The sequence below is a fragment of the Stegodyphus dumicola genome, chromosome 5, assembly GCF_044657685.1.
Source record: "Stegodyphus dumicola isolate Sdum_Otavi_A_Nest chromosome 5, ASM4465768v1".
Classification (NCBI taxonomy): domain Eukaryota; kingdom Metazoa; phylum Arthropoda; class Arachnida; order Araneae; family Eresidae; genus Stegodyphus; species Stegodyphus dumicola.
This window is the reverse complement of record NC_140772.1, coordinates 63,755,509-63,767,944: the sequence shown is the minus strand read 5'-3', so window position 1 is coordinate 63,767,944 and position 12,436 is coordinate 63,755,509. Positions and strand designations below refer to the sequence as shown.

Sequence of the window (12,436 nt, the reverse complement as noted above, 5' to 3'; positions counted from 1 at the left end):
TGTGGTGTTAACAACACGAGAGCAGAAAAACTCGCGAAAATCTTCATGTCGCAAGTGCTTCCGGTCTGGGAGAAGCGGGAACTCGTTAGGCGAGTCTGATTTAAAGAGACAAGTTAAAATTATTTAGTGTTAAAATTAAATAAAAATAATAATCAATGCACTAGAACCCTTTTAAGAAGGGAACAAAGGCGTGCTTAGAGTCAGTTAACAATCGCTTACGGTTGAAAGAAGTAAAACAAGATGTCGATTAGGGACAAAGAGAGAGTGACCCTGAGGGAAGCTGAAAGATTAGCGAATTCACTCAGGCGGGAAAGGGAGGTAAGCCCGAACGACTGTACAGTGGCGTAGCGAGCATAACTGGCGCCCCTTCTCTCCCGAAACAAACACAGTAATATGATGAAAATCTTGTCTGGAGACCATTTGGCACCCCTCTGCGAGCGGCGCCCGGGGCATCGTACATCCCCTTGCCCCCCCCCTCGCTACGCCACTGCGACTGTAGTGAAACCTTCTAGACACCATAGCAGGCCTCTTGGGAAAACGAAGCGCATTATATGCGTTCTCTAGAGTAGCTCTGGGTGTCTTTCTTGATGATGCAATTCCCGGATCATAAACTAGCGGGCAGGCATATTCACAAAGCCTACAGACCATTTCTCTAAGGTGTGCTCTCATTGGATAAAATATCTGCTTGGCGGTCATATTTGGAATGGCGAGTTATCGCCCTGTAGGCGTGGTAACTAACACCAAACAAATGGAAACAGTGTTTATTTTATTCGATATTTTTTTAGTTTATGAATGAAAGCTTGGAGTAATTGTGTGGAATATATTTTATATAACTTACTGATCTTATTAATAGTTTATTTGTATTTGAATTTAAACTTTTAAAAGTACTTAATTGTTTTACAAGAAAAAGGTGTTTATATGGAGATAGCATATGCACTTTTCCGTCATTTCTGTTAGAAAGAGCCTGTTGTGTAAATTTCCATAGCGCATTAATTTATACAAATAAAGGAATATTAAAAAATAAACCGAATGAAAACATTCAGTAAATATTTAAGGCCGTCGGATACCTATTCTTTTTTACCTAAATTATGAAAAGTAAGTATAACTAACATTATATTTTATTCCCTTATGCGCTATTTCTATTGAAGCGCTTTTCGGGATCTTGAATCATAATCTTGCTATTGGTACCTACTACAAAGAATACAAACCAGTAAATAAAAATAAGAAAAATTAACAAAAATTGAGAACATAAAGGCGTTTAATTTTTAACGCCGTACCCAAACAAATAATAACGAAGTCATTCAATAAAGTTAAAAAAAAAAAAAATCCGTGTAGTGCAGAGTTTATGAAAGATACGAGCGGAGATAGAACCGGTGATCTAGAAGTCTAATAAAAACTTTTTCCGCGCTCGTTACCGCTGAGCTGCGGTTCCGTCGGTGAGCTATGCACAATTTTTGGTACACCACGCTTAAATACAAATTGTAAAGGCGATGAACCAAAAGTCGCCAAGCACTAGGTTCTGTAACCCTACGTTTCCTGTTTCAACCAATCGGAGCAAACAGTAGAAACGTAGGTCTGTAGGCTTTATGAATAAGCGGCGGGCAGTGGAGTACGGGGTTTCCGATTGAAGGAATCTTTTGGAAAAAATTAGCCGAAAGTCGCTGTATAAAGAGATTCACAGGGAGAATTTTGGCTGCATTATGAATGTCCTTGTTCGCAACAAACAAGCAGCTTTATAAATTTGCTGTAGCATAATGTTCTGAAAAATTTGGATATGTTTCCAGTTAGCAATTGCTGCTGCGCCCCATACAGGACTAGCATATGCCAGAATTGGCCTTATCATTGATTTATAGAGCAAAGTCCTGTTTTTCGTGGACAAGTCGCTATTTCTAGCGAAAAAAGGCAGTAATTGGGTTTTGACAACCTTCGCATTGGAAAGCACCGCTGGTGCGAATAGCATCGGCCAATAACTTAAGGTCATGATGGTACAACTTATATGGTTAAAAACTTTTTCTCCCTGTCTTTAGCGATTAAAAATATTTCAATTGTGATATCACAGTGACAGGCTTTTCAAGAAATGTAAAACAAGATGTTATAAAATATGCATGAATTTTTTGGGAACGGCAATAGTAATGTTACTTTAATTAAAATAATATGTGCATCTCTGTGATAAATGTCTTTTGTAGTTAGGTCTCAAGATAAAGGACTTTCTTTTTTTTACTTAGCTAAAGTTTACATCTTAAGACACTAATTTTTGCAAATGAACACAGCTTTCTTCCCTTTTGTCTACACTCATGGACACAATCATGTTTTAGGAAATTTTCTACTTCTCCTACAACATTTTAAGATATGTTCGTTAATGTATTCAGTTATAATTCACATATATTCGAAACTATACTGTAATTTGTTCGATGAGGGGTAGGGTTAGTAATACCCAGGTGCCCTGGTGTCTGGCACCACTTTATATGCTGCTCAGACTTCTCCTTTTCTCTCTATAGGCCTTTCCCCCTTCCTTTATTACATTTGGACCATTTATTTTAATTTTACTTTGTCCCATCTTTTCGTCATGGCCTTTCGAATTCGTATTTTTAAATGTACGAAGTTCCTTTCTATTTTCCTCTAAAATATGAAATTGCCATCTTTCTATATATACCTTTTCTTCGCACCTAAGCTTGATTTTTCGCCCATCGGGTCAGAAAGACTTAATGAGTGCAAAACAAGACATCTGCTCTATAACATGGATTTGAAGCCATCGACTTCTTCTTTGTAATAATTGTCTCTTTTAACAAACGTTTTTTATGTAAGAAATTTATGCTACATAAATAATTTAAATGAGTGAATATACGAAAGTAAAAGGGGGAAGATTACGTTTCAAAAATGAGAAAAAAAGGTATATATTTAATCAATAAATACTACTTGCATGCATCTATATATGTAAATTATGAAAATATTTCACAAAATGCAGTCGATATTTAAAATAATTAATTGTAGAGCTATTTTATGAAAGGTATAAAGAATAGATTTTACATAATGCATTTAGAAAACACTGAAATGAATTTGAACTAATAAATGATTTGCGGAATACCCCAAGAATAATTTTCGTGTTCAACAAATGGAAATGTGTCATCTAGCCGAGAGAACTTAGCTTTCCGAAAAAAAAAAAAAAAAAAAAAAAAAAAATTAAACAGAATGATATGTCAGTTTGCTATCCATGGAAGGGATATTCAGTGCAACTGTAGTTTTTTTTTATTTTCTTTTAATGTTTTTGTGTATACAATATTGTTGTTATTGTATGCGATTAAATGCAATGTAGTTGAAAAATATAAAGGTGAAGAGAATTTTCTTTCACCTAATATAGTTTTCTTTTTTGCATCTAGTAAATATTTATTTGTACTACAGGAAAAGGACAACCCAACTATTTGAATTTTTCAGAACATGTGACTGAGCTCTTACTGCAGGTATTCTTGAAGTAAGATTTTATGTAAAAGTATCCTGTTGCACCTGTGAATTATTTTTGCTTCTTTGCAAGCTAAAAATGGCTATTCATTTTAACAACTTAAGTTAATTATCAAGCCTGATTTTTGTACTGCATAAATATGTAGAAATCTTACTGGTAGAAATATTCATAGAATAAAGTGCGTCCATATCTGATTGTAAATTCTGATGAACTTGCATTTGTAAACTGAAATATTTTGCAAATTCTGGACTTAAACTTAATTCAATTCAGTACAGTAAACCCATGCCAAATGCAGGTATTGTATCATTAATGCATTGCATATATGGAAAAGTTATGTTACACAGAGTTAACGTTTTGTGGAAAGAATGTGTTATATAATTCAAATTAGGAAAGTGAAGATAATTTAAACAAAAGTAAATATCAGTCAAAAGGGAAGTACCCAGCCAGTATAATGGTTAGTGATGCTGACTGCCATACCGATTCGCCTAGGTTCAAATCCCAGATAAGACATGTATAATGTGTGTCTAGGGTGCACTAAAAATACAAACAATGTCCTTTCGAAAAGTTGATGGTAGCAAAAGAGGGGTGGTAAGGAAGACCCTTGAACTATCCCGGGAATGTTCTTAAAAATTTAGGTGGAACTGCGTAGTTACTGCAGCAGGATTATACTTGTATGAGAAATGGTGACTTTCTGAAATCGTGCTCACTTCTGTATCTGTAATTAAAAGAGAAAAACAAAACAAATGTTGATTGAAGAGATTTTTAGTAATATTTAATAAATTCTTAGTAAAATTATTTTTTAAAAAAGCTGCTAATTTTTACTTGGGACAATGACCAACATAACTCTTTAAAATTTTTGCAATAAGGAATGCAGACTTTCATCGTAAATTGTCCACTTCGTTCTTCATTTGGTCAATCTCTGCTGCAAATTCAGACAGTTTCTGTTCCTTTTTTAATTCATTTACTTTTTATAAGCTAAAGGTGCTTTATATTTTAAATTATATGTGCTTTCACTGTTGGCTGGTGTTATAAGATTATCCATTTCTCTGTTCATCATTTCTTGATTAATTCTTTGTCTTCTCCTTTCATATCTGAAAATCCTTCACCGGTAGCTTTTGAAATGTGTACAATTTCTGTGGTTTCAATTTCAGTCAATGGAAATTTATTAAAATTGATGATAACTTCTGGTTAGTTATCATCAATAGTGCTGATGCCAGCAAGCATTCATTGTTGATAAATGAACATTGAATTGTGTATGAATGCAATTCTAGCATTGGGCAAATTAAATAAGAATAATTATGATAGTATTTATAAGCAAAATTGCATTCTGCAAATTCACATTCAGTAAGGATTTACTGTGGATGTTAAGAGATATAAATTGCATATATATATGTGTTCTGTTAACATTTTTATTGCATTTTATCTGTGCTGTGCATTCAGTCTCTATTCAACATATTGATTATTAGCCTTTCCTACATTATGTTAACAAAATATCAATTCTGTTAGTAAAACCATGAAGGAGACTCGTGGTTTATCATCTCATTTCAGGATTTAAAACTCTTCTAAATTTGAAAAATCTCTTTCAAATATAATTTTGATGGAATTTTCAAGTGCCAGAGGAAAAATAGGGTATAAATCAAATTTTAATATAAAATTCTTAAAAATAACTAATACAGTCAAAAGTCTTTAATCCGGTCTCGTTGGGACTTCGGCGATTCCGGATTATCAGTTTTTTCAGATTATAGATCATCAATTAAAATCTGATAAGATGGCATGCAGAAATTATAGCATTAAAAATATGAAACCTTAATTTATGAAATATAAAGCAATTATGATCTATAGGGTATCAAAATTTACAAAAAAAAAAGCTTAATATTTATTTGTTTACTTTATTAAACATTTCCTTTAACGCGCGCATCCATAAAACATACATTACGCATAGTTGAAATTAGAAAATTGCAACCAGAAAACTATTTGATGTGTATTTGTGAAATTTATAAAGGCGAGGAATTTGATTTAAATCATATCAAAGACGGAGTACATCGAGATGAAATGCTACATTTAGTAAGGAATTATAAGCCAAATAAAATAAAAACATCTGCCCTGAAGATGAGGATATTGCTGACAGATCAACTCCCAGTTCATTGAGTGCCGCAATGTCCCCCCCCCCCCCACAGAGCAGCGTGAAATTTATTAACAGATTTCGGAATGGTTAGAGAAACAAGGATATGCCTTTATCCATTTTTTGCAGCAATTCCACTTTTTGTTTGATGGACATCGAAACATGCTTTCGCTTTGTAGATCCTTCGGCAGCTCCAGAATCAGAAACTCTTTTTGACATAATCGAAAGTTCAAGCTTACTTTTTATAAAATTGCTCTAACAGTCTTCAAAAAATAATAAGCCGGATCCAAATAGAAGATTGAGGAACAACGCAATCTGCAACATTAACTGAATTAGATAATTTTAGCTTAGCTTATACCGTCCGTTATTCATTAAACGTGCATGCGTAAAAGTATTATGCATTATTAAGTAGACACTATGCATGCGCAGATAGTTTGTAGCTTTGAGGTACGGATTATAGATCATTCCGGGTTATGGACGTCCGGATTAAAGACTTTTTGACTGCATTATCATCTTAACCTCTTTGTTTCTAGTGTATCACATTGCAGTTTTCCTCTGTGGAACTATGATATGGGACCAAAGTGTCACGTGTAACTCACCATAATCATATTCGATATGCTGAAATGGAATTTTTTTATTTGAAGGGTTAAATGTATGTAAATGGTGTTGGAATGCTATTTTAAACTTAATCAAATAGAAAGTCTTGAGTGCTAATCATATTTTTATGAGTACTATTTACTATTTTATGAATGTAAAACACATGATGCTTACAAAGTTCAAAAATATTTCAGATAATGCATGTGGTTTAAAATTTTGTATATAGGTATGCCGGTACTATATAATAGGCACTGGTGTTTAAACTTCTAACTTCTCACATTATAATTGTATAAAACAGAGCTTAAATTGTGCCGGTCGAGGCTCCGGCACTTCTCAGTTTTCGAGATAAATTATAATTTCAGCCGGAGTGCACCGGAGCCCTAAATAAAAGGCTTCCGGCACTTCTCTTATGTAAGGAAACACAATTTTAGCACATAATTTTTGTTTTAGTAGTAAAAACATGCCTTAGAAATCAGTTCTAACTTCTGAATGCAGGCCTGTCTTTCCCTCGCACTTAAGCCTTGCACAGAGGTTGAGACTTTTAAGGAAAAGAAAGTCCCCCAATTATATGTCACAGGCTTATTCACCAGGATATGCATTGAATTTATGAGAATGGGTAAATTTTGTATTCCTCAAAGAATTAAAAATCGTGCACATTTAGTTCTAACTAAATTTGTCCAAATTAGCTATAAACCAAATTAATTATCTTATTTAAAAGAAGCCTGGTTGTGCACGTTTCACGCTAGTGACTTCTTACTGCAGAGCTCATGTAGACTTTTTGAATGATGTAACCAAACGGGAGGACCACTGCTGTTACTTGTACAGAGAAGTCTTATGTTTAGTCTCAAAAGCTGTATTCAGAAAAATTTATTCAGGAAAAGTATTCCGAGAAGATTTCTGCTTGATGGCTAGAATTATATCGGTAGGGCATCGCGATCAGAAAGTCTTGAACTCTTCCCTCTTTATTTTCAAAGCTATACTTTTCCGTTAAATTTCTTTCCTTATCCTCATACTGTTTCTAGAATTCTTGCTATTTTCCTTAGTGGAGACTTAATCATTTTATTTATTTTTTTTTTTTTTTCTTGGTGTGCTGCAAGAAAAGAGTGGTACCTGTCATCCCTTGAAATAGTATATTATGCTTATAATCATGGCTTAAACTCAGACGGTGATCGGCTGAGCTGCTTCTTAGCAATAAGTAAAACTGTAATTCCATCCGGTGCTCCAAATAAGACAAGGTCCAATACTTTGTTTTCTATTTAACTATTTAAAATTAATTTAGTAATTTATTAGATTTCTCTTTATCTCTTTAAATATTCTTAATTTTAACTAACAAATTAATTAAATTAACATTAATTTAAATTTATATTTATTATTTTAATTTTTAGTTATTTTATTTATTTCTTTTTCTTTCCTTCCTCACAATCTACCATAGGGCTCTGGCACTTCTAATTTTAGAAATTAAGCCCTGGTATGAAAATACTTTAAATCTATAAATATTATCATTATTACTAATATTACATTTTAAACTTATTTTTAGATTTTATTTTAATTGTAAATATGAGGATTTTCTATTTATAGAATAAAATATAGGATAAAAATATATTTACGGGTGCTCCTTGGTGAAAATTGGCGGTACATGGACACTTGAGTTTATGCAATTCTTTGACTTAAGCCAAAGAATTGCACAATCTTCGTATCTATGTATATATCGATTTATTTTTACTTTAAAAAAATTCAGAGAATTGAAAAAAACTAAGCATTGTGCACTGTCATGATTTTTTCATATATACATCGATCTATATTCACTTAAAAAGTCAAAAGAGCAGCCAACAAAAAATATATAATCTCAGTAAACTACATTTTAAATCAAACAATGAAATAACATAAAAAATAAATTCATGTTATGGTTAGAGTTGACTTTAGGGTACCCCTTGTATTATTGCGAAGTTGTTGTTTCATTTATCGCCAAGTTGTTGTTTCGTTTATCGCTAAGTTGTTATATCATTTATGATAACCTGAGTAGTTGAATGTTATGGAAACCCTATTTAGGATGTAATCATTAGCATTCTGCTTGGAAATTTTGAATCATGGGATGTTTTGCAAGGGCTTTTGTGGTAGTTGTTGCTTAAGAAGTACATTGCTTGTTTCATTGTTTAGACGGTACAATGGCTGAGTGTAGTAAGATTAATTTGAAATTTCTGTACCATTTGGAATGAAAGGGAAAAAGTGCATTAATTGACTGGTGTGTAAGTGAAGTTTTATTTAGCAACCATTTTCCTGACAGTCCAGAACTACGTAGTATATTTTGTACTTTTATTTTTGTGAATTTATGTGGCGGCGCCGATATACGGATTCTAGTTCATATAATTTTAGAAAGTTTTTGGATGCTGTTAAGGAATTTTGTGTGCCTGCAGAATTGGGTGCTCCTTATATCGATGTGTACATGGACAAACTCAAGGGATTGCATAATGCCATTTTTGTGCAATTCTGGGATTTTTTTTTAAGTGAAAATAGGTCAGTGTGTACATGGATACCGAGTTTGTGCAATTCTTTGTCTTGCAATTTTGTCTTTGTGTAGAGGCAATTTAGCCTAGTTTGTGCAATTCTCTGATGTATTTTAAGTGAAAATAGGTTGATGTATACATAGATAAAGTCAAGGGAGTGTGCAATGCCATTTTTGTGCAAATCTGAAAATTTTTTTTAAGATAAAATAGGTTGATGTGTACATTACATCTCACAAAGCCAAAATAACAAGACAAAGAATTGCACAAACTCGGTATCCATGTACCACCAAAAATCGCCAAGGGGTACCCTAAAATATACTTTTACCCATGTTATCACTACACAAAGGAAATATTCTTGTACCTTATTTACAAACTTTCATGTTTTCAGTCAAACAAAATTCCTTAACGGCATCCCAAAACTTAAGTTATCTGAACTAGAATCTGTATACTGGTGTTGCCACATAAATTTACAACAATAAGAGTAAAAAATATCCTCCGTAGTGCCGGTATCCTCCAACATTCGAAGCATCTGCTCCCTACAAACAGGACACTTAGAATGGCTACTATGTAAACCTTCATTTACACACCAGTCAAGTAATGCTTTTTTCCCTTATGTTCCAAATCATACAGAAACCACATTCAGCCATTTTACAACATAAACTACAAAATAATAACAGACTTCTTAACAAACATCCAACACACAAGCAAGCCTTTCTAAATCTTTTCCCATCATTCAAATTCACTGCAATCGTGCAACCAGCTATCTCATTATAGGGCTTCCATAGCATTCAACTACTCAGGTTACCATAAATGAAACAACTTAGCGATAATCCTAGGCGCACCCTTAAATCTACACTAACCAAATATAGCATTTAAATCATATGAAAGAATTTAAATAATTCAATAAAACTACAGATTTTATAGGGGAAATTTTTGCATTTTAGGCTCAATGGCCAAACCACTCAGGTAAACGGGGATGTTCAACGCTCCAATGTTACGTACCTACAGGTTCATATTCTATCACTCGAAGCAAAGAGATTGTAATGAAACTTGGAATTGGCCAAGTTCCACTCCTCCCAAATGATTTTCAGAGTATTTGTTCTTTCATGAATTTTCATTTGTTGTGTGTTAATATATTAGACATTTTAAAATTATTTTATGAAGAGTTTAATAGTTTTAAGTTTAATAGGTATATGTTAGGTATTTAATTTTACTTTATCATTTTAAATGGTGCATCACTATGTTTACCCACATGATTGTATGTACCTAGATTATAAATTTGATTTTTATGTCTAAAAGTATTTTAATAAATAAAAATTCTTTCCTTCTTGGTGTTTCATTAAATAAAAGTTGAAGAAAATTTAAAACAAAATTGCAGTTTGCTTTAACTTTTTAAATTAATCCCAAAGTTATATCCATTTTGAACTACCTTTTATTATAAGAAAAAAGTTCTCAGTCAGTTTTCTCTTATTAAGAATTAACTGTAATCAAAATAGCCATTGACTTTCAGTTTCTTACTTTTTACTAGCAAACATAAACCGAAACATGAGAAGAAAAGAAAGCATGTAGAAGATGTTGAAGAATTTGATGAAGATGCTGCAAAACATGGTAAGTTGAAGTTATTGAGTTAATTCAAAAACAAATTAATGATAATTTGTTTTCTGAGTTAGACATCAGAAATCAAATTTGGTACCTTCAGATTATGCACCCAATCCTCTTGAAAGTTGTCAATCATTAGTAATTAATTTTCTCCAACTTAACACATAAAAAACAGTAGCCATTTTAAAAAATGGCAGTGTGCGAAAAATTCTGTAAAACAACAAAAACTTAAAGGAATTTAATATGAATGAAACATTCGTTATGAAACACTAAAAGTTACATAGAATAGCAACAAATTTACCAAATTAAAAATGCAGTAAACATCTACAATAAAACACTTAACTTTTTTTTCCCTTGGTTTTCTGTCCTTGTGCTCAGTAATCTGTTTACATTTCTGAGCAAACTGGCACTGCTCTCCATATGCACATCAACCTGTCTTAACTTTAAAAAAAAAATCCAAGAAAATTGCACAAATTAACTTCATGGGATGAGCATTCCTACAGTCTACTACTAGACAGCATGCAACACTTTATTTTTCATTAGCAGGCACAATGCACAGTGACAATATGATTCTTTAACAAGGGGGAAAAACTCCACTCACTAACTGTAACAAAAAGAAGGCATAAGCATGATTCTTGACTATCAAAACCACATACATTTCCACCATTATCAAAATAGGTAATGGCATTACTTGCTAGTGCCATTGTCTATGTGCTTGCAACACACTAGTAGACTGCCACATAAATAAATTTTCATAAAATTCTGTGTTGCGTACTTTGAAGAGATAGCCCTCTATTCAGTGATTCTTTTCAGGATTGGGTAGATAATTCAATAATAGCTTTTTTTTTTACCCTCTAATTGTTTTTTTTTTTTTTTTTTTTTTTTTTGTTATATCTGAAATTTGATTGAATTGATATAAATATTCTGTAGTAGTAAATTTTCAGTGACTCTTAACTCTCAAGTAGAAAGAACAAAACATTTGTTTTCAGTGGAAAAATCAGAAAATACCTTAGATGGATTCAAATTCACAACCTATATATATGCCAAATGACTGAAGTAGCTAAACCTTGTCTAAATGTTTGAAAATCAGTTATAATAAAAAATCAGAAATATAATGAAATGTGAAGTGATAAATCAAGCTTCCTTTGTTTGTCAGAAACTTATCAGAAGACAAGAATATAATGACCCTCGTAAACAGGAAAAAATATTCAATTAATGCTAATAAATGAGTTTAAAAAATACATCACTTTGTAGCTTATAATAACAAATCACTTGTATCAAGGTGAAAAAATATATTTTATCATTTATAAAAAAATTCCATCAGAAAGTATGATAAAAAATGAATATTGCATTATAAATTAAGTTTGTTAATATAATGACAAAATCTCCAAGCAGTTTGGATATACCTTATTTAGTAAGCAAAACACTGATTCAGTAGGTGTCTTTGCTTTTCGGACATGGCATTTCCATATGCAGTTTTACTGACTGCTGCCAAATAAATCTCCATCGGTATTGTATCCCATTATGGTCATTTATCATTACTTTTGGTGAAAGCTCCATAGATATGTATCTGATACACTGATGATTTTTCTCCTTGTAAACAGACTGGTGCATGCTTTGTAGACTCCAAATGATACTTGTTTAGAAATATGGCTTTACATGTAAATGGTCTCATTTTAATGAGCTTAAAAATCTCTTATTATCATAAGCATAAATTGCAGTCATAATAAAGTGATTTGTAAATTGCAGTTTTATTTCAATGAGTAACACATCCAGCTGTGATATTGCACCAGCATCATAACTTAGTTCTAATATTTTTTACTACAGAGTGTAAAATGAAATCCCAGAATATTTCATACATCAAGTTTTCATGAATCAACCTGCTGAAATAAATTTTACATGATTTGATCATGCGTACTAATACTTCTGAATTATTTAAGGTGGATGGTGGAATGTCAGCATTTTTAAAGAAATTACTGGATCCATTGCGATTGAATTCCAACCACACTGTTACGTCAAAGCATTAGATAGCGGCCTATTTATTCTTGGAGGACCACATGTCCCAGGTATTACATTTATTTATGTCAGTCTGTTTAGAGATATTTAATAGATATATCTCTAAAATTGAAGCTTTATAAATGAATGTAATTTTACGTT

The 12,436-nt window shown here is 32.3% G+C and overlaps 1 protein-coding gene across 3 annotated transcripts in view; it reads left to right on the top strand.

Moving 5' to 3' along the window:
* Positions 1 to 2,700: 2,700 nt before the first annotated feature.
* FRG1 (FSHD region gene 1) overlaps positions 2,701 to 12,436 on the top strand; it is a 42,563-nt gene continuing 32,827 nt past the window's right edge. Inside the window, exons 1-4 of one of the 3 annotated variants that reach the window (XM_035370608.2) lie at positions 2,701 to 2,890; positions 7,274 to 7,411; positions 10,209 to 10,288; positions 12,220 to 12,345. In XM_035370608.2, the coding sequence (XP_035226499.1) occupies positions 2,832 to 2,890; positions 7,274 to 7,411; positions 10,209 to 10,288; positions 12,220 to 12,345 (403 nt within the window). In that variant the 5' untranslated portion in view covers positions 2,701 to 2,831. Of the gene's footprint in view, positions 2,891 to 3,399; positions 3,470 to 7,273; positions 7,412 to 10,208; positions 10,289 to 12,219; positions 12,346 to 12,436 lie in introns of all 3 variants that reach the window. The other 2 variants (XM_035370610.2, XM_035370611.2) reach the window with 2 other exon arrangements.